This window comes from Pelodiscus sinensis, chromosome 3 (genome assembly GCF_049634645.1).
Source record: "Pelodiscus sinensis isolate JC-2024 chromosome 3, ASM4963464v1, whole genome shotgun sequence".
NCBI lineage: Eukaryota > Metazoa > Chordata > Testudines > Trionychidae > Pelodiscus > Pelodiscus sinensis.
This window is the reverse complement of record NC_134713.1, coordinates 47641124-47660464: the sequence shown is the minus strand read 5'-3', so window position 1 is coordinate 47660464 and position 19341 is coordinate 47641124. Positions and strand designations below refer to the sequence as shown.

Below are 19341 nucleotides of genomic sequence, written 5' to 3'. Positions count from 1 at the left end.
GATTCAGGAATGAATGTTGGCTAGTAAGATCACAGTCCCTTCCTGCCCTAGCTCACAACCCAAATCACTGTACCACTTGCGGTACTCCATTTCCCTGCCCTATGCCTGTACCCCAGTTAGGTGCCACAGGTCACAACTGCTTCTTTCACCCAAACTTCCTCCATTGTCCCAAGCTTCCTTCTGCACCCAGCCTCCATCCCTGACCCCACACCTCCTCCATTAATATAATGGAAGAGAGTGGCCCTTGACCACTTTCCAAATTCTTAGAGTGCCCCTCCCCCCCATCAAAAATTATTACCCATCCTTGCTCTAAGGTAATATATGCCATCAAGTGCCAGCAATACCCCTCTGTCATGTAAATTGGCCAAACCAAACAGTCTCTGCGACAAAGGATAACAGACACAAATCAGACATCAGAAATGATAACATACATAAAACTGTACGGGAACATTTTAACCTGCCTGGTTACTCAATTATGGATTTTAAAGTAGCCATTTTTTTAAAGTAGAGAGTGTTTTCAGAATTGGAATTCATCTTCAAATTTGACACTGTTACCCTGGGCTTGAGTAATAGGTACTTATTCTGCTGTTACATATGTATCTTGGTTTCTATTATTTCCATTCCAATTCATTTGATGAAGTGGGTTTTACCCACAGAAGCTCATGATTCTATATAGTTTTTGTTAGTCTCTACGGTGTCACAGGACTACTTGTTGTTATTGAATAAATGTTTTTCTCCCTACATTTTTTATTTTCATATTTGTCCTGGAAACTTTGAGTTTTCATCTGCACATCTCACCGTTATTCTGTAATTATTCAATATATGTCAGTATGTATGATTTCCAGTTTTGTCATGGCTTCCTTACCTCTTTCTCTCTTATGTGACATTAAACGTGCAGTCGCTGGATACTGATCCATTCACATGAATGACTTTTGAAAGCATGACCCGGGTTTAGTTTCTGGGGACAGGAAATTAAATCCAATCTCTTACCACCACTTCAGAGTAACATCTTTATTATACTAATAACTTTCTACTTCAAAATTAAGTTCATGGCTTAGAAATTTTCATTTTTTTATTTGCCTAATGAACCCATCACAGAAAGTCACAACCCTGCAAATTATAATATGTATAAATGTCTTTTTAGCTTATTTATCTGCAAGAGTGCCTTAGAGCAACTTGTTCAATAGACTTTGAATCCCTAGTAAGCAGCATTTTGAAATAAAATTGCACTGTTGTGGCCTATTCATGGTTTTGGTTCTTGTATTCTTTTTCTAAAATAATGGTTGGGATTTTTATTATCTATTTTTATTTTAAGATGACATTGAAAAGAAAATATTGAACACATTAAGATGTTCTTCCCAATGATCTATATAATGGATAACTTCGCAAACAAAATATTCAAGAAGCATTAAAAAAGGATTTTTTAAAAATCTTCAGTTTATTTTGTTTACAATTTCTAGTATTTTAAATGAGATTACGATTAAAGCGAGGATGGAGGAATCACATTGTACGCTCTAGCCTCAGTCATAGGTTGGTTTCAGGGTGACAAAGCTCAATTCCTCTATTGTAATTGTGCTTCATCCTTTATCTCAAGTGACAGTTGCTAGGTTAAAATAGTTCACTCTCTGTGCCTATTCAAGCTTGATCTTTTCTGCAATTTTCTTTTAATGATATGGATACTTACCAGTTAGGAACAGACCACTAGTTCATTTAAAATAGATCAGTCACCAGCCCTCATACGAATGCTTTTTAGTCACTACTGCAGAAGCTTGGAGCCAAATCCTGAATATTTTACACAAGCAGATAAGTCAACATGTCTCTGAGGATCATGTTTCTAGATCAGGATTATATTGCATTCAGATTAATGTTCTAGGATCTGTATCTCATTGTTTTCCTGAACCATAACGTCCTTCCACTTTAAAGTTTTCAGTTTAGATTCCAAACTTTTGATATACCTTAGGAGTCTGAACAATTTCTGCATTTGACATTTATGCCACTATGCTTAAAATCAAAAACAGTCTTTCAGATCATAAAAATACTTTCCCCCCTAAAAACAAAAACAAAACCAAAAAATAGTAATGTGTGCATTGCAGCTGAAATAGAGCTAAAAATGTAAGCTGATATATAGCTTGTCATCTCACTGAATGAAATTTTACCAGTGTTAACCTGATTTCACTGTTTCAAAAGGAAGATGAAGGAAACATATACAGTAGAACAAGAAAATATCGCATTATCTATTTGTGTTTCTAAAACACTTTTTTCTCTGTATCATATAATTGAGTACACAGAATAGTATCTTTTTGTCATTGTTATTGGGAATGAATGAGTGGGAGGTTATAGGAACAGAAATATATGAAGGAGCAGCCATGCAAAATGGTTTGGACCAATTAAAATGGAAGAGAATGAAAACTGTCTCAGTCCTCCAAATATTTCTATATAAAATCAAGCAAGAAAGAATCACACATATGCATCATTATAGTAGCAGAAGCACTGTGTCTTCATTTTTCTTTCCAGATATGTATTTATCAAATCTTTTTCCTCACATGGGGTCAATATCCTTTTTATCTCCAGCTTTGAGAACTGTGTATATCTCACTGTAGGTGTACATTCACTTATTCATGTGAGACTGGAGATTTTTCTGACAGGGTTTTTCTGGGTCACTCATAAACCCTGGGCTACCTCAAACCTCCATGCAAAGGCACAAAATATATGGCCGTAACACCCCTCTCACAATTCTCCATTTCCATCCAGAGCAGAAAGACAGAATCTGGTGTTTCCTACTTACTGCTATTTACCAATTGGTACCAATTTTGATCCTATGTTTCCACCATTGCAATCTCATTTTAATCATCTAGATCAAACTTTACTTGTCAGATCTGACATGGTTCCTCAAAATGACAGACTTGAAACATGTGGGCTTCAAGCTCAGTCCATCTACTGATGAACTACCTCCTCTGAAGGATGAGAACAGTATTAATCTTTTGTGCTTAAGAAGATACTCGTTATGCTTATTCTTCTACATGGAGATCCTTGTGTCACAAAAGTGAGGTTGAAACTCTCTTCTTTGGAGCAAACTGCAAAGGTACCATCAGAACCTCAGGAAACAAACTCCAGAGTCCTACTAGTTGACAAGCCATAATCTTCAAGTGCAGGATGAATCCAATAAATGATGACTAAGACCACTATGAAGTAGACTGTGTGAAGAAAAGTTTCAGCATGGGACTTTAAGATTGCAGCTGACACCAGCAGCTCTGTCATCGAAACCAAACACAAAAAGGGGCCACTCAGAAATTCAAGAAGGATTTCAGTGTCCTTCCATAAAGACAGAGACAGCAAAGCTCCAAGAGAGAAGTCCTCCATGCCCCACCTGGTGTGAATAGCTGGACAGCAGAGGTAGATTGTGTTGCAGCAGACTTTTCTAGCGCTAGTGCTGCTCCAGTGTCAGTATTGACATTGGTCTTGAGGGATGAGACTTGGACTTAACCAGGGCCGTGTTTGGTAGTAAAACATCTGCTTGCAGAGGTATAGAACCTGTATTGAGAACACTTGGTACATGAGCACCATCTATGGAGACAGAATAATCCTCCTTTCCATTTCCAGGATGTACATTCTCCCTGTCATCAAGAAGCAAACTTTCCCCTCCAAAAGTCTTTGATTGATGCCGCCAAGAGACCTTGTAATGGGGCTTATAAGCTCCAAGGATTGACAAGCAGCTCTGGGCCTAGATAGCCCCACCTACCACACCTACTATGTGTGCTGCTAGAGGCAGACCCCAAAAAGGAGTTGTCCAGCTCAATCAAGGCAGACAGAATAAGAGAACACTCCTGTGCTATTAGCTCCTGCAGAGTGTGTAGGAGCTCCAGACCTCATTGCCAATCCACCAGAAGCCCTTGGGGAGACTGGAAAAAGCAGGACTTGACTGAAGGAGAAGAGCCCTGTTTCTGGGGAAAGTCTCCTCTAAGTCCATAAGAGGACTACTTGGAAGGAAAAAAGAGAGGTAGAAGAGAGCGTTGGATGGAATGGTGAAGGGAAGGCACAGAATAAGGGGACTTAAGAATGGACACTAGGCAAAGACATTGGGGAGGCAGACACTAGATGGGCACTTGAAGGGAGAGCTGGAAGAGGCAGAGGAAGATGAGACACTTAAGAGGTTCAGGGGCAATGTCAGATCTATGTAGGAAGTCTTAGTGGGAAGGAACAATATGAGGGGGATCTGGGGAAAGGGCAGAGGGATACATGCAGAAAGATGGATGATTGAGACTTTTAGGGAATAGAGGAGGAGAGAATTCATGTTTTGAGAGAGGAAAAGAGAGAAGGAAGGGAGTTTGTGAGGACTGAGAGGGAATAACCGAGGGATGCATGGAAATTTATTTTTCTGGAGTTTTGACGTTTCTATTGGTGTGTGATGTGGTGATGGGAATGGTCCACAGATAACAGTAGTGTTGGATGGCAAAACAAGGAGCAATGGTCTCAAGTTAAAGTGGGGGAGGTCTAGGTTGGATATTAGGAAAAACTATTTCACTAGGAGGGTGTGAAGTGCTAGACTGGGTTACCTAGGGAGGTAGTGGAATCTCCATCCCTAGAGGTTTTTAAGTCTCAGCGTGACAAAGCCCTGTCTGGGTTGATTTAGCTGGGATTGGTCCTACCTTGGGCAGGGGGCTGGATATGATGACCTCCTGAGGTCTCTTCCAGCTCCATGATTCTATAATTAATGCCCGTGGAAGAGATTTCATTTACCAAAAAATACTAACTGAAATCTATTCCACTTTTTAACGTTTCAAACTGCATTTAGAGTACACATTATGCTAGAAAGAAGCCTTCTCTTCTCTAGTCTAAGTTGAGCCACTCAAACTTGGAGAGGGGGAAATTAGTAACTCAGTACTGCAAAGCTGCCATTTGCTGCTTGGCTTTGTTGAGTGCATTGGAGAATGCAAGCCCTCCTTGTAAAATGGGCCATTGTTATGTGCAGAGTGAATCTAACAGGCTGACTTAATCTTCACTGAGTGTCATGCCATTTCAGACAAAAAAGCAGGTGAATGATGGGCATAAGATAGCTAAGAGTTTAACTCAGATATTCAGTTCTTTCCATTGGATTATCGAGGAAGAAACAGACTTGACACTCGCTTCTTATACTTTTGCATTTAACATTTTGCGCTGTAGAAACACCTATAACTATGGCAAAGACAAGTATGTGATTGATGGTGTTTGCAAACTTGGCACAAAATACACAAGACAAAGCAGTACTTTTCCTTTTGTTTATCTATTGTCAAAGCTGCTTACTCAGAAATGCTTGGTTCAGTCAGTCCTAATTGGTTTCATTACCATATTTGTCAAGAATTGCCATTCTCCTTCCTGAGTAAAACTTTTCTCACTGCTACTAGCTGAGTTTACTTGGGATACATTCACTATTAAAGGCTTTTCCAGTTGAAAGTCACTGAAAAATATTAGAATTATGAATAGAGAGTATTTCCTTCTAGAGAGATGGAAAGGTGATGGTACAAAAGATGATGATGTTACAAAAGCTCTGTATGATAGAAACAGTGAATGATTGTTTGAAATGAATGTTGCAGCTATTTCCAGCAGTCCCCAACCTTTTTAAGCATAAGATCATTTTTTGAATTTAAATGCAATCCAGGATCTACCTCAAAACCAAACACCCTTGCCCCATCTCCTTCCTGCCCTTTCTCCGAGGCCCCACTCCTGCTTACTCCATCCTCCCTCCTCCACCCCACTCACTTTTATCAGCCTGAGGGCAGGAGTTTGGGGTGCAGGAGGGATTCAGGACTGGGGCCATGGTTTGGAATGTGGGATCCAGCTGGGCACTGCTTATCACAGGTGGCTCCTGGGTGGTGGTCCAGGGAGCTGAGTCAGGCTCATCCCTACCCTGGCCCTACACCACTCCAAAAAGCAGCCAGCAAACTCTCTCCATTCCTGCCTCCCTCTCCCCTGTGGAGATGAGGTACAGGGTGGAGGGAGGGGCATCCTGACATCAGTGCCTTCCTTCCTCCTCTTCCCATGCCCTGCACAGCAAGCTGAAGGCTCCCAGGAGTGAGGGGCACCTTGAAGGCAGAGGGCAGGAGCAGTATGGCAGTGCTGAGAGAGGCAGTTTAAGTGCTGGCACTTGATAGTCTCTCGGCCAATCCAGTCAGGATCACCTGTCAAAGGTTCCAAGATCTACCAGTAGATCCTGATCTACTGGTTGGTGACCACAGATTTATACTATAAAGTACAGTATTGATTATCCAGAGAAGAATCTCTCCTGCAGTGAGGCCCCTTTGCACAGTGCAAAGGCAAAGGAGATTAAAAAAAAAACAAGCTTGTTTTCTTGGTATGACAGAGGTTCTGTTCGACATAGAGCCAGCTAGGCCTGACTTGCTATACTTCACAGATCCCCTTGAGCCCACAGTCATCTGACTGTAGCTGACCAGAGTAAGTCTCAGGTCCGACACCGGGCTCTCAAGGTACAAAATATGCCACACAGGTATCTGTCAAACACAAGTAGTTTATTTCCTGACAGCTAACAGCTGTGCCCCATAAATGGAAGAACAACACAACAAAGAAGCAACATATCTTACATCCCTTCCTGCAACCCTAGAACCCCAGGTAGGCTGCGGACGAAACGGGAGGTTGTCTCAGCTTCCGAGGCGCTGGTACCCAAGGCCCATCGGTGAGGTTCAATTTGCTAGGCTCTGAGGCAGCCTTAAATACAGTTTTTCCTGCCATGTTTGGCAGTTTGGAAATTTTCAGGGGTTACTCATTACGTGCTGATGTAGGGCTTAACTGTTAGTTATCGATCTAGTTCTGATCTAGTTCAACTTGTTCTTTGGCCCTGTTTACGTGATCAGTATGTTAAGGTATGCGTTCTTGCCCTTTACCCTTATCTCATACTTGTTCCTGCTATGCTGGCAACAATGCTTAAGTGGTATATGTTCCCAAAGACTTGCTTCTGGATCATCAGTAGTAGGAAAAAGGGAAAAAGGGGGGAAAGAATGCAGGCCTTACCACCCCTAAACTAGCACGTACAAAGTTCTTTCGCAATTGACCACTACACTGACATAGTTTACGACAACCCTGAATCCTCTTTTAACATTTGCCAGAGACAAGGTGGATGCAAGTTGAGGATCCTTTTATTACAACAGAGACACTTCTTGACAAAATCCAGAAGATAACTTAAGTGTAAGTTTTTAAACATAGCTGGAAAATATGGTACCTTTCCATCAACTAACTAGCAGCAGCAGACCAGTATGGACTATTTCACAGCAGATACTGTTACGTAGCAACAAGCAAAATATAAATGGGGCAATCCTTCCATAAAAACTCCTCCTGCATCATTCAGATCAATAATTGTCTGACTTTGAGCTGTGACACACATCGTTGTGCAATCTCAATCATTCAATCATTTCAGATGATAAGGGGGAAAAATGACTTATACACCTGTTGTAGTCTCCTTTACATTTTGTATTTTGAAGTTTTTTTTCCATTTTATTGTACCATTTATTCATTTGCTAACACTAAGAGTCTAACACTACATTCAGAATGCATGGAGTTGCATGCATACATTTATACAATAGATAGTCTTTTGGTTAATGGCTTATTTAACAAACCTTCACTACAGTATACATCATGTGTGTTTTCTCCTAGAAAGTCTTCCCTTTCCTTCGTGTGTGTGTGTGTGTGTGTGTGCGCGCGCGCACACGCAAAAAAGCGATCACTTAATGTGTCAGCCACTTTGATATGAAAGGGTTTTATTTTTGCTCCTTTATAATTGTATTTATTTATTTTTAAATTTGGAAATGTTTTGCTATTAAGTGTTAATGTGCTTTCAGGTACAATGTGTGGGGAAAATATGAAATCCATATATATATTTTTCTTAAAAGTTAAGAATATAACTTAAACTTATTTTATTGAATTTATTTTGGTGATCAAAGACAGTCTCACTCAGAACTGATTTTCTTTGTGATTATTATTTAAAATAAATGTATATAATTTTAAAAATAGTTAAGGCTAAGTCTGTGTATGAAGTTCAGAAGTCTGTATAAAGCAAAACATAGAGACTGTTTTGAGCCTGAGACTTAAATAGCTTCTCAAATAAATGAAACACATGTGCTGCAGTTCAGCAATAAGGAGGGTGAGGTAATATCTTTTATTGGACCAGATTCTGTTGGTAAAGAGAGAAGTTTTCAAGATACACAGAACTCTTCTTCCAAAAGGAGACCTCTGTGTAGCTACAAAGATTGTCTTTTTCACCAAGAGAAGATCATCAGATAAAATATATTACCTCACTCACTTTGTCTTTACACAAGAGAGAGAGAGAGAGAGACTTAGTTATGTTAGTTATTCTTCAGTACACTTCTTTGTAACTATAAAACATATTTTTATTATCTTGAGTTTGTTTTCCCATTATTAATGCGGTTACTAATTGTTCTGAATAAAAGTGTTATGAATAGATGGAGCTTAACCATTATTTGTACCCCTACCCAAAACTCTCTTTTTCAGATGCACATGTACAGCAGGTTGGACAGGGCCACAATGCAGTCAAGATATAAATGAATGTGATTCTTATCCGTGTTTAAATGGAGCTACCTGCAAGGAGTCTGCTTTCCAGGGACAGTTTCTATGTATTTGTCCTCCATTTTACACTGGTGACTTTTGCCAGCAACGTTACAATCCCTGTGACCTTCCCTACAATCCATGTATAAACAACTCAACATGCTTGGCTCAAGTTGATGGGAGTCCATTATGTGTTTGTGAAAAAGGTAAGATTTGGGATAGTTTGCAACTACGTTGTAATTGTCAGTAGCTGATATTAGGCACCCAGTTGAATCATAAAATACATTGCAACTGTGTCTTAAATTTAAATATATATTTTGAAAAATAATAATTGTTAGGCCCTTCAAGCTAAGAATTTCAAAGCACTTTTAACAAATTATGCTTCATAAACACCTCTGAAATAGGCTGAGATTTGTCATAGAATGGTGATTTGAACTACTACTGCTTTATTGTAATAAATATATGTGTACCAAATTATCTTAAGAATCTCCACCCAGGATTACAGACTCATTGTCCTTAGTCCAGTACAAACACAGAGATAGACATGGTCCTTGCTCTGAGGAGCTGACAGCCTAAATAGACAAGGAAGACAAATAGAAATAAACAAATAAACACAACTGCAAATTGTTAATTGTACAAAATTTGAGGCCAGACTATGTGTAATCCCTGCCTAGCAACACATAGGAAAACTACCCCAATAAAAGTCTGTGGCCTATGGGAGCTGTTTGCTCTTGCTTCTTCCCACTTTGAAGAATTGAGAAGAATCTTGAACATAGAGTTGGTGTCCCTTCATACAAGTGTGTGAATAAGGGCTGGTATTTCAGGAGACTAGCCTAACACTTAGCGTAGACTGTGCCCCAGTCCTCATGCAGTCAATAGCTCTGCAATAGGCACTGATTTATTATTATTATTATTATTTTTAAAGCTGGAAATGCGAAATGGGAGGGGTCACTTGAAAATTACTTGTTCTGTTAATTTGTTCTGGACCACCCGTCATCAGGCCAGATGATAGGCTAAATGGTCATTTGGTCTTACCCAGGATGGTGATTCTTATGTTCTGGGATGTGGCTTGAAAGTCACAGTATAGGTTCTGAAGTACAACACTAAGTGGGATGGAACATATTTACAATTTAACAGCAGAAAACATATCTGCACAGTTTAGGATTGGGACTAAGGTATATACACTAAGCACTTAAAAATACAGTGGAAATTCCATATGCAGAATTTATTACTTCATCTGGAATTTACCCAGCACTATGAAGTCAATGCCTCCACTCATATAAATGTTGAACACCTTGGTTTCAGTGTCATAAGCACAGTAGTATTATCCTCTTCATTGTTAATATATGCATTGAATCTCTGAGGTTCAAAGGGTGGATATAATGCTCAGAAGTATTAATATATATTTTTCTCATCTAGTAAGGCTTACCATGATTGCTGAACAAAAAGAGGCTCATTAATTGTAGAAGTACTGAGTTCTTTACTGAATGAAAGATTAACATTGAATGCCATGCTGACAGCAGAAAATGGCTTTAGGTACAAGTTTTTTACTTTGAGGCTTTTCTTTATAAAGAATTCTTCATAAAGAATAACGGATAATAAAGTTCTATACCTTTTCTTAATGTTTATTGCTGAAAAAAAGTCTTGTGTTTGGAACATCCTGCATTAATTTTAAGCACACTAAAGTTATTAGTTTGTGAAAATTAAAGTTAGTGAAAATTTCCATTATATTTAAAATTGATATGCATGTGTGCTGGGAGGCAGTAGCAGAGCTATGTGAGGGGAGTGGGGAAGGCATGGAGGTTCTGGGGGCGGGGCTAGTGCTGGTGGACTTTATGGATGAGGGATCCAAGAGGTGGGGGGGAAGGAGGCTGACACTAAGGGGTACTGTAACTTCCAGGACAGGGAGCTGGCTCTGGAGGTGGGGTAAGTAGGGAAGGGGGGCAGGGCTGGCACTGAGGACACGGTAATATTGGGGACTTGGGGCTGGCACAGAGGAGCCTGGGGGATTGGGTGCTGTGGGGCTCTGGAAACAGGAGGCTGGCACTGAGGTATTTGGGGCAGGACAACTGGCACTAGAAGCAAGAGGCTGCCAGTGGGGTGGTTGGGTGCAGACGACTCTAGAGTCAGTGGCTGGCACTGAGGGAGTAGTAGAGGGGTTAGGTGCTCAAGGGGTTAGGGCTGGCACTGGGAGCTCTGTGGAATGGGGCTCTTTATACCATGGACTGGTGCATAAAACATGGACTGACAAAATCCATTAATCTCTTAATTTTTTATATTATTTGTTGTTTGTATCTGAAATCTGCTAAAATCAAGTGGAAAGGGTCTCTCATATTTATTCACATTGAATATGATGATTTCCTGACAAGAGCTGTTCTGGAAATTCTCGACAAGATTCTGACTGCAATCCCTTGTTGGCAGGCAACAGCACGTGTCATTTGCTCTTTGCTGTTGATTAGATACATATTTTATTTGGAAATTCAGAAGGTTGGTTTACATTCAGAAGGATAGTTCAGTTTGTCTTCAGAAAAGACAGCCAGGCATGTGAGAGATTTTGTATTTTAAAAATCTTTGCTTTGAAATGTGGAAAAGATACTTTGTAAAGTGTTGTCCTGAAGAGCTACATTTGATCATGTACATGTGCAGTTGATTTACAATTTGGATCTAAAGCCTGACTGCTTTGCACAAGCAGAGCACCAAGTTGTTACAGTTAAATGTGCCTATTACTTTAGTACACACATTACTCCAGAACATCATGGTTACAATATATTACATCAAGATACATATTTCCAGGCTTGGTACCACTTTACAAAGTAATGAATCCATTTTGTAATTTACTTGAATGAAATATATTCACAACAGAAGACACAAATTAAGCTTAACAGTATAATATGTTTTGTAGCATGTATTGATCAAATTCTTTTTAGAGACTGCAAATTCCTTTGCAACTGACAACAATAATTTATATTAGTTTAAAATATGTTAATTCAGGTTTTTTTCTCCCACTCCCTTAGAAAATATTAAATAATTTGTAACACTATATCCATACATTGTTCTGAATTTAAATGCTCTATAGGACCATAGTTATTTCTGACTGTAATTGTTAGTTTGGAGTACTAAAACATTTGTATAAAGTGTCCAAATATATTACATTATGCTTTAAAATGAAACACAAGAATATGTATAAGAGGAAAAAAAGGCAGGCACATCAATATCATATTCCAATAATTGGTCACAGATTGATGCCTTTCTAATGCTCCTTATAGGAGAAATAATTTACGTGCAATATTTTATTTATAACGTTCTGGTATATTTTAAAGGAAAAACAATATGGGATTTGAACCCTTCTGATTATAAGAGAAATATAGATATTACATTGTGCTGCTCTATTTTCATAATTTTCTCAGGGAACATTTGCCAGAAGTGAATAATAAAGTCTTATTACCATGAGCTCTGTGATTCAGACATGTACTATGCTGACTTCATAAATTAAACATATATAGTTACATAGATGCATAGAAATTATATCTGGAATAAAGTAAAGTAAAGATGCTTATAGCTTTCAGCTTCCACTTTTAATGTAAGAACCACTTTTAGACTTGAGTTAAAGCTGAAGCTTGTAGCTGAACTTTACAATAAATGTACCATCCAGTGTGCTGGAAAAAATCCCCACAAACTCTCTAAATCATTAAAAAACAAAAAAGGAACAGGAAAAAAGTCAAAAGTCTCTCTCTTTCTCTTTCTTTCTTTCTGTACGTGTCTATATATGTGGTTAAAAAAATCAAATTGACTTTTATCTCTTTCACTTTTGATATTTAATTGCCAAAGTTATTTATTCCAATGGTCCCAGTGACATCTTGTAATAAAGCCTGTGTGTTTTTGTGTTGTGCAGAATAATTAGCAAAGTAACGTATTTGCAATACGCACTCTACGTTGACTTGGTTTGATGATGGTTATGCTTAACTATGGGTTGGAGAACAGAGGGATCATTGTGGTGGAATCTGAGGCTGTGTCTACACTACAAAGAAAAGTCAGAAAGAGATACAAAAATCGCTAACTGCTTTTTGTCCGAAAGAGGCTTTTCCGACATTTGGCCCGTCTACATGGGGCCAAATGTCAGAAAAAAACCCCTCTTTTGGAACATCCCTTCTTCCTCATAGAATGAGGTTTACAGGGATGCCAAAAAAAGCAGACACATTCCTTCAGTATCCCAGAAAAGCTCTGTAGCCTAGATGTACCCTGAGCCTAAATGCAGTGTTATATGTGCAATGCCCAAGCTTGAGTTACTATAGAAATTATTGCAGAACATCCTCACCAAGTGGGCAAGTCTGAAGGGAGCAAGGTTTAGATAATTCACTCCATTTTTATTTTTATGTATATCCTTTACAACTAGCTATAGTGCTTAAAGATCCAGCTGTCTTCAGAAACGAAGGCTATGTCTAGACTGCAGAGTCCAGGGAACTTGTCCACTTTTTCAAAACAGTTTCTGAAAAAGCGGGTACATTCTTTCGGCATCCCTCTATTCTACTCTGTGAGAGGAATAAGATGTTCTGAAAGAGGAGGGTTTTCTGAAATTTGGTCTCATGTAGACGGGCCAAATTTTGGAAAAGCATCTTCCAAAAAAAGCAGAAAAAGATATGCAAATTGCAAAATAAATACGCAAAAAAGATTTGTATTTTTTTCCAAAAAAAACCTGCAGTCTAGCTGTCGCCTATGAAAAATGCATACAGAAATACCAGAGATGAAAATGAAAACTTTGCATAAAATAATTTGTTAGTGGTTTCAGAAAATTCACTTGAGGTGCAATCCACATACTTTATATTTGACTGCATCCCAAAAATATAAGCTATCTCCACATGTTGTGGTTATATCTGTGAGTTATTTAAAGTGTTATACATTTTTACTTTCTTTTTCTGAGTACTACTTTTCACCAAAGTCTCATTTCCCTAGTCCATTGACATAGGATGCTAGTCTGTAACAGTACTCAGTCTCAGAAATGTCAAACATAATAAATAAAGGAAAATCACAAAAGAATAATTTGGCCACAGATACTCCTATGGGTCACAGTCTCACAGGTTCTGCATGTTCTTCCAATTCATCAACCAAACCTGAGATAAAAAGACAAACTGCCACCTCTTCTGTTGCTGCTCAGTGTCACTGGAGTATCATGTATCAAAAGAAAAACTCCTGAAGAACAACGTATTGTCTTTGGCTGCTGGCTAGCTGATATAACCAATCACTCTATTGAACAAAAATATTGAACTGTTAAGGTGAGCGTCACTTTCTAGTATTTTCGCTGTTTTTCACTAGCAAACTATAGTGAAATAATAGAAAAGGGCTCAAATAACAAAATTCAGCTTTTCATCAAGGTTTCCTTCACCCAAAAATTCAAGAGTATTTGGATCCAGGGACAGTTCCATATCATTCCAAACTCTATAGAATTCTCAATATTTCGGGGGCTACTTTAGTTATGTTGTTTTTATTATAGGACAAATTGTGAATTTTATTTCAAGTTTAGGGTGCTGTGTAGTTGCACCCTAGTATTGATAGCAGATGATATTTAGTCAGGGTTGCTATGTTTGGTTCATATTTTCACCATGGACTCCAATCTGTTTCCTTGGACAAGCCAATTAACCCACTATCGCTCAGGTTAACAATCTACAATAATCTGTAACTTACTATACCTTCCTCTGAGGGGCAAACTGTTAATACAGTACACTTCTGATAATCTGGAACCTTTGGGACCTAGGTGGTGCTGGATTATCGGATATGATGGACTCTCAGGAGGTATTATAAATTGGGTGCAGTGTATATTGTATATAAAGTGTTTTTAACACTTTTTATAGTAGCACAAGCATTGTCCAGTGTCACACAATGCCAGTGGCAGACTGACTTGGTCCTGTCCGGTTTCGCTTGGTTCAGCTGCTGCTGCTGCTGCCTTGTGACTTGTTTTTTTTGCTGAAGCTTACTCACTAGGCTCTTGCCATTTTTATGCCAGACTATCAGGAGTGCCGTACAATTGGATGCCAGACTATAGGAGTTTTACTGTATTTGTTAATTGCCTTGAGTTGTATGTGTGAGAGGTGCTACATAACAACCTTATCCGCAACCCCTAAAATCATAGAAAGATTGTCATGGGCTTCAATGGACTTTGGATGAGGCCCTAATTGCAGAAAGTTTGGTTATCAGTACTAGAGGAAACATTTCAGCATCAGTCATTATCGAGTTTGTGAGTTTTTATCTCCATCTGTATCATTTTAGCACAGTTTCATGTTTAACATAATTGTTATTTTATGCTAAAATTTAAGATGTAGTATATGTTACAGTAAATTGAACTTTCTAGTGAATCACTCCTTATATATTCTCTTTCCCCCTTTTTCATTAGTTTGTAAAATAATTGTCGTGTATTCTGATGTGCTTAAATGGGTGACTTATTATGCAGATAAGAATCATAATGAATTGCTTTCTTCAATGTATTTGAATATTGAAACCAATTAAACATTTTTCTCATCTGTTGAATGGTTTGAATAAAAGTGATCTCTGCAAATTCACTTACATATTAGAATGTATTTATCACAGAGCTGTTTTTGCTTTTAGAGATATTCCCACTTTTACTGATAAAGCATTTTCAAAGCCTTAAAACAGTCTTAATTGCCCCAAAAGATTTAGCAAGGTACTCATTTCTTGCATCTAACCCTGTCTATCTTGTGCTTTAAGATATGATTAGACTTGTATTCTCTGTGGGAAATACTGCCTAAGTCTGAGGGATAAGAAATGCTAGGGGGTTACAGGTTCCATTAAGACAGAATTCACCTCGGTCTTTGTTATCACTGATCCTGACATTCACACTGTGTAGTGGAGATTGCTGATCCATACCCATATCATTTATATTTCAGGATTCGAAGGTGCTTACTGTGAAATTGACAGCAATGAGTGTATCTCCCATCCATGCCAGAACCAAGGTCACTGTGTAGATGAGGTTAACAGTTACAGGTGAGAATAATTGTTCAAGTTACAGGGCCACCAGCTATGATGTAGAGCAGTTGCCACTCAATCTGCCATTCTTTTGGGGAGGGGGTTATATTAATGTTCTAATACTGTAACTAGCTGGTTTTTTTAAATTGTATATTCTGAGCCTTTATATTGTCAAGTATTTCCAAAACTCAGTTATTTTTCTGTTTATTATAGTGGTTCACACATCATAATGGACAAAAATCTTATTTTTATTGTTTATATTATACTTACATTAAAGCAAATTTTTCTGTGCATTTAATTGACATCTTATTTGTCAGGTGCTCCTGCAGACCTGGATTTTCTGGGACACAATGTGAAGTGGAGATTAATGAATGTTTATCAAAACCCTGCCAAAACAATGGAACCTGTCTTGACCTTATAAACAGGTTAGTAGCTAGAGCTGAGTTAAAAGAATTCAGAAACTTTTCTATGAGAAAACTCTACCCATTGGCTTTACTGGTATTCACGGTGCCTGTCTACAAACATTTAGGAAGGCTCAATTTTGTTCTCAGAGAAGTTTTCAGGAAACAAAGGAGTCATGTCTATTACAGGAATGGTTACAATAGAAGGACTTGCAGAAACTTTGGTAAGATCTTTGAAAATTGCACAAGAGATTTCTTGTACAGCTGCAAATAACAAGCCATCATGTAAAAATCATTACTAGTTTGTGCCTAGACATAACACTGATGGGGAAGTATAAAATCTATATAAATAGAGAGTTAATTTGAACACAGAAAAAAAACTTTAGTTTAATGAAATCTATGGCATTTGTTCGCAGATCAGAAATAACTCCATGTCATTTAGCTGGATGGCCCCACTGTACCCAGGTGAACAATCACAGAAACCAATTTTTACAAAATTAATAGGCTAGTTTGTTTTCACAAATGACTTCATTGAACAAATGTGGTTATGGAACAGATTGGTAAAAATCATAACTTGGATGTAGACAATTTTCAAATATATGTGGGCTAATTGAGTGTATTTATCAAATATTTATAATGATTAATTTGGTTAGTTAATTGAATTAGTAACATTTAGGCAAAGTTTTACTTAGCTTTGTATTGATTCTGGAGTCTTCCCTTTCTCTTTCACTCTTTTTGAAAAATCAAAGCCTATTGGAGGAAACAGGTATTCTATGGAAGGATGTGTTCTTGTGCTCTCTCTCTTTCCTGCTTTCCCCCTTCCTGGAGAAACTGACGATTTCTGTATTGAGTTTGTGATTAAATCTTCTGCGCTTTTCCTATTGTCATGGAACTTAGGTGGTGGTGATAAAGTTTGGGTAGATATCCTACTCCTAGGGCATACAACAAGATCCTGAGTTAAAAGGATGTAAATATAACTAATTAGATCATCCATTTTGCAACTTCTGAGCCATGGGGAAGAAAAATAAATTGGTTATATTTGTAATTTTACTCTACACTATATGCAAATAGTAGTTGCACGAAATCAATCAGATTTTTATGCTGATGCGTAGTTATAGTGATATCTCTATGTTCTCTGCCTTCACTCTATGCATTTTTCCAGTTTAAACCTTCTGTAAAAATAATATTTAAACGAGAGAGGAAAAAAATAAAATGTTTGTATTTGAATCCAAGAAACTATGCAATGAAGATGCATAACAAAATAACCTAGCCATTATGTTGTTCCTCTTAGCTTCAGCTACATTTATTGCACACAATTTCTCCACTAATTTAAAATCTGTAAATCAGTCTGTTTACTACAGAGATATGGAAATGAGAAGAATCTAATATATGTTTGGTGAGAAGGGATCACTACTTGACCCCTAAACATCTGGAAGGATTCACTATGTTTTAACAGATTACACCATTTGCTTCTATTGATTCATCTTTTATTTTTCTCTCCTTTTCCCCAAGGTTTCTCTGTAGCTGTGCACCTTGGTTCTATGGGCCTCTTTGTGAGTTGGATGTAAATGAGTGTGAAACTTTGCCTTGTCTGCATGGAGGTAGTTGCTATAATAAACCTGGAGGCTATCAGTGTGTCTGTCCCCCTGGATTCACAGGTATAGTCCCTTCCCTGAGAATCAATTGCTGCCACAGGGAAATGTGTTACCCCTGCATTCTGCATTTTAAAACTGTTGCATAATTAATGGCCTCAACTATGTCACGGAAGAGTGCAAAAACTTGCCTGAGTATTGGAGAAGAAATCAATGTTAAGTCAAATGGACCTGTGATCCAAGTTTTTGCTAAGTACCTCAAGTCTTTATTTACATTATTTTGATTTATGGGCACTATAATAGTCCAGATATTTAGCTGAAACGCATTAGAAAAAAAGGTTACATGGCACAAAAGAAAATCAATGTTTCGTGAACTCAGCCAAAAGAAATCAGTCATTGTAGATATAGAGTATGTTTTGCAGGTAGATTCAAATATTGTTTTTATTAAAAGGCATCTCTTCTATCAGAGTTTCACTCTGTTTTTTTAACAGTAAATCTTGATTTATTTTCTGTTATCAAGATTTATGTTCAAATAATACAAAGTGAATTTCTCCTTTGGATATACACTGTCAAAAGTATTAAGTCTGTGACTCCCCTGACCTGTATAACTGTCATTACTGCCTCAGTTATTGATCTTGGATTGATAATTAGAATTTCTACAGAACTAATGATCCATTATTTAACAAGTAGAGGTGTAACAAAATATGTCTAAAATCATTATATTCACTTAAAAGTTCTTCATGTAGCATCAAAATTGCATGGATGCTTACTATTTTGGTATCACTGAACATGGAGAAATGAGTAAGTTTGTGATATATATAACTTGATATTTTTGGCTGTTTTAAATTACTTCACTTTCTGCATATGTTTTACATGATGAGTATTGTTCTTCCCCACTCAAGCAAAGAGGGAAACCACAAAATGGATCTAGCAAAAAGTTACCCTTCCTCATCACCAAACACAGGTACAATTTGGGTTAAGGCCAGTAGAAAATGTGTTGCTGAAACTATTTTTAAATAAAAAACTGGGGTCTGGAAAAACAAAATTATTCATGACAAGTTTCTACATTGCATTTTTCAAAAAACCTAAAATCCCAAAAGTGAAATATTTCAGTTTTCCATCTTACATATGTGTCAAAAATGTCGGTGTAAAATGTTTGACCTAAAATAAAAAGATGTTTATTAGTATTTTTCCCTAGAAGTAACCCATTTCCTGAGATGTAAGGAATGTGTACAGAAATGACTTGGGTGAAAGGATCTGAGGAAAAAATGATTTTTGCCTTTAAAAATACTGCTGAGTCATTTAAAAGTAAAAGCCTTTTCTGAAAATTTGAGTTTGAAAATATTATAACACGTTGCTTTTAATGAATTTGAGTCAATAAAATAATACTGAAGGTAGCATATTTCATTGCCTATTTATAGTACTACTGGTCATTTTCATTACCTATTTTATATTTTTTTAAATTAAAGTAAACTGCTTCCTAATATACTGAATTATATATCATATTATCTCTGTGTGGTATGGCTAGCTTCCAGTATACATAAAATTGACAGGATGGTAAAGTGCAATATTGAGATATTAACTTTTGTTCTTCATAGAGGTTACTACACTTAATATAAAGTCAAGTTTCCACAGTGGCTACTATGTGATGAGCTTTCCATATAGAATTCTCTCCGTCAGTGTCTTGCACCTATTATCAATTCACCTTTAATAGTTTTAGAAGAGAAGACATCTTAAAAAAATATGGCCTTTGGAGACTAAAGTCTGAAAACCAACATCTCTGGCCCAGGTCCAAGAAAGACAGCTTCATATTCTGTTCATGA

The 19341-nt window shown here is 37.5% G+C and overlaps 1 protein-coding gene across 1 annotated transcript in view; it reads left to right on the top strand.

The window, feature by feature from the left end:
* Positions 1-18850, top strand: part of LOC112547815 (protein eyes shut homolog) — a 302929-nt gene extending 284079 nt beyond the window's left edge. The window contains exons 11-14 of the mRNA XM_075923696.1: positions 8497-8756; positions 15447-15543; positions 15843-15950; positions 17439-18850. Of these exons, the coding sequence (XP_075779811.1) occupies positions 8497-8756; positions 15447-15543; positions 15843-15950; positions 17439-17667 (694 nt within the window). The 3' untranslated portion in view covers positions 17668-18850. The remainder of the gene's footprint in view (positions 1-8496; positions 8757-15446; positions 15544-15842; positions 15951-17438) is intronic.
* Positions 18851-19341: the final 491 nt, after the last annotated feature.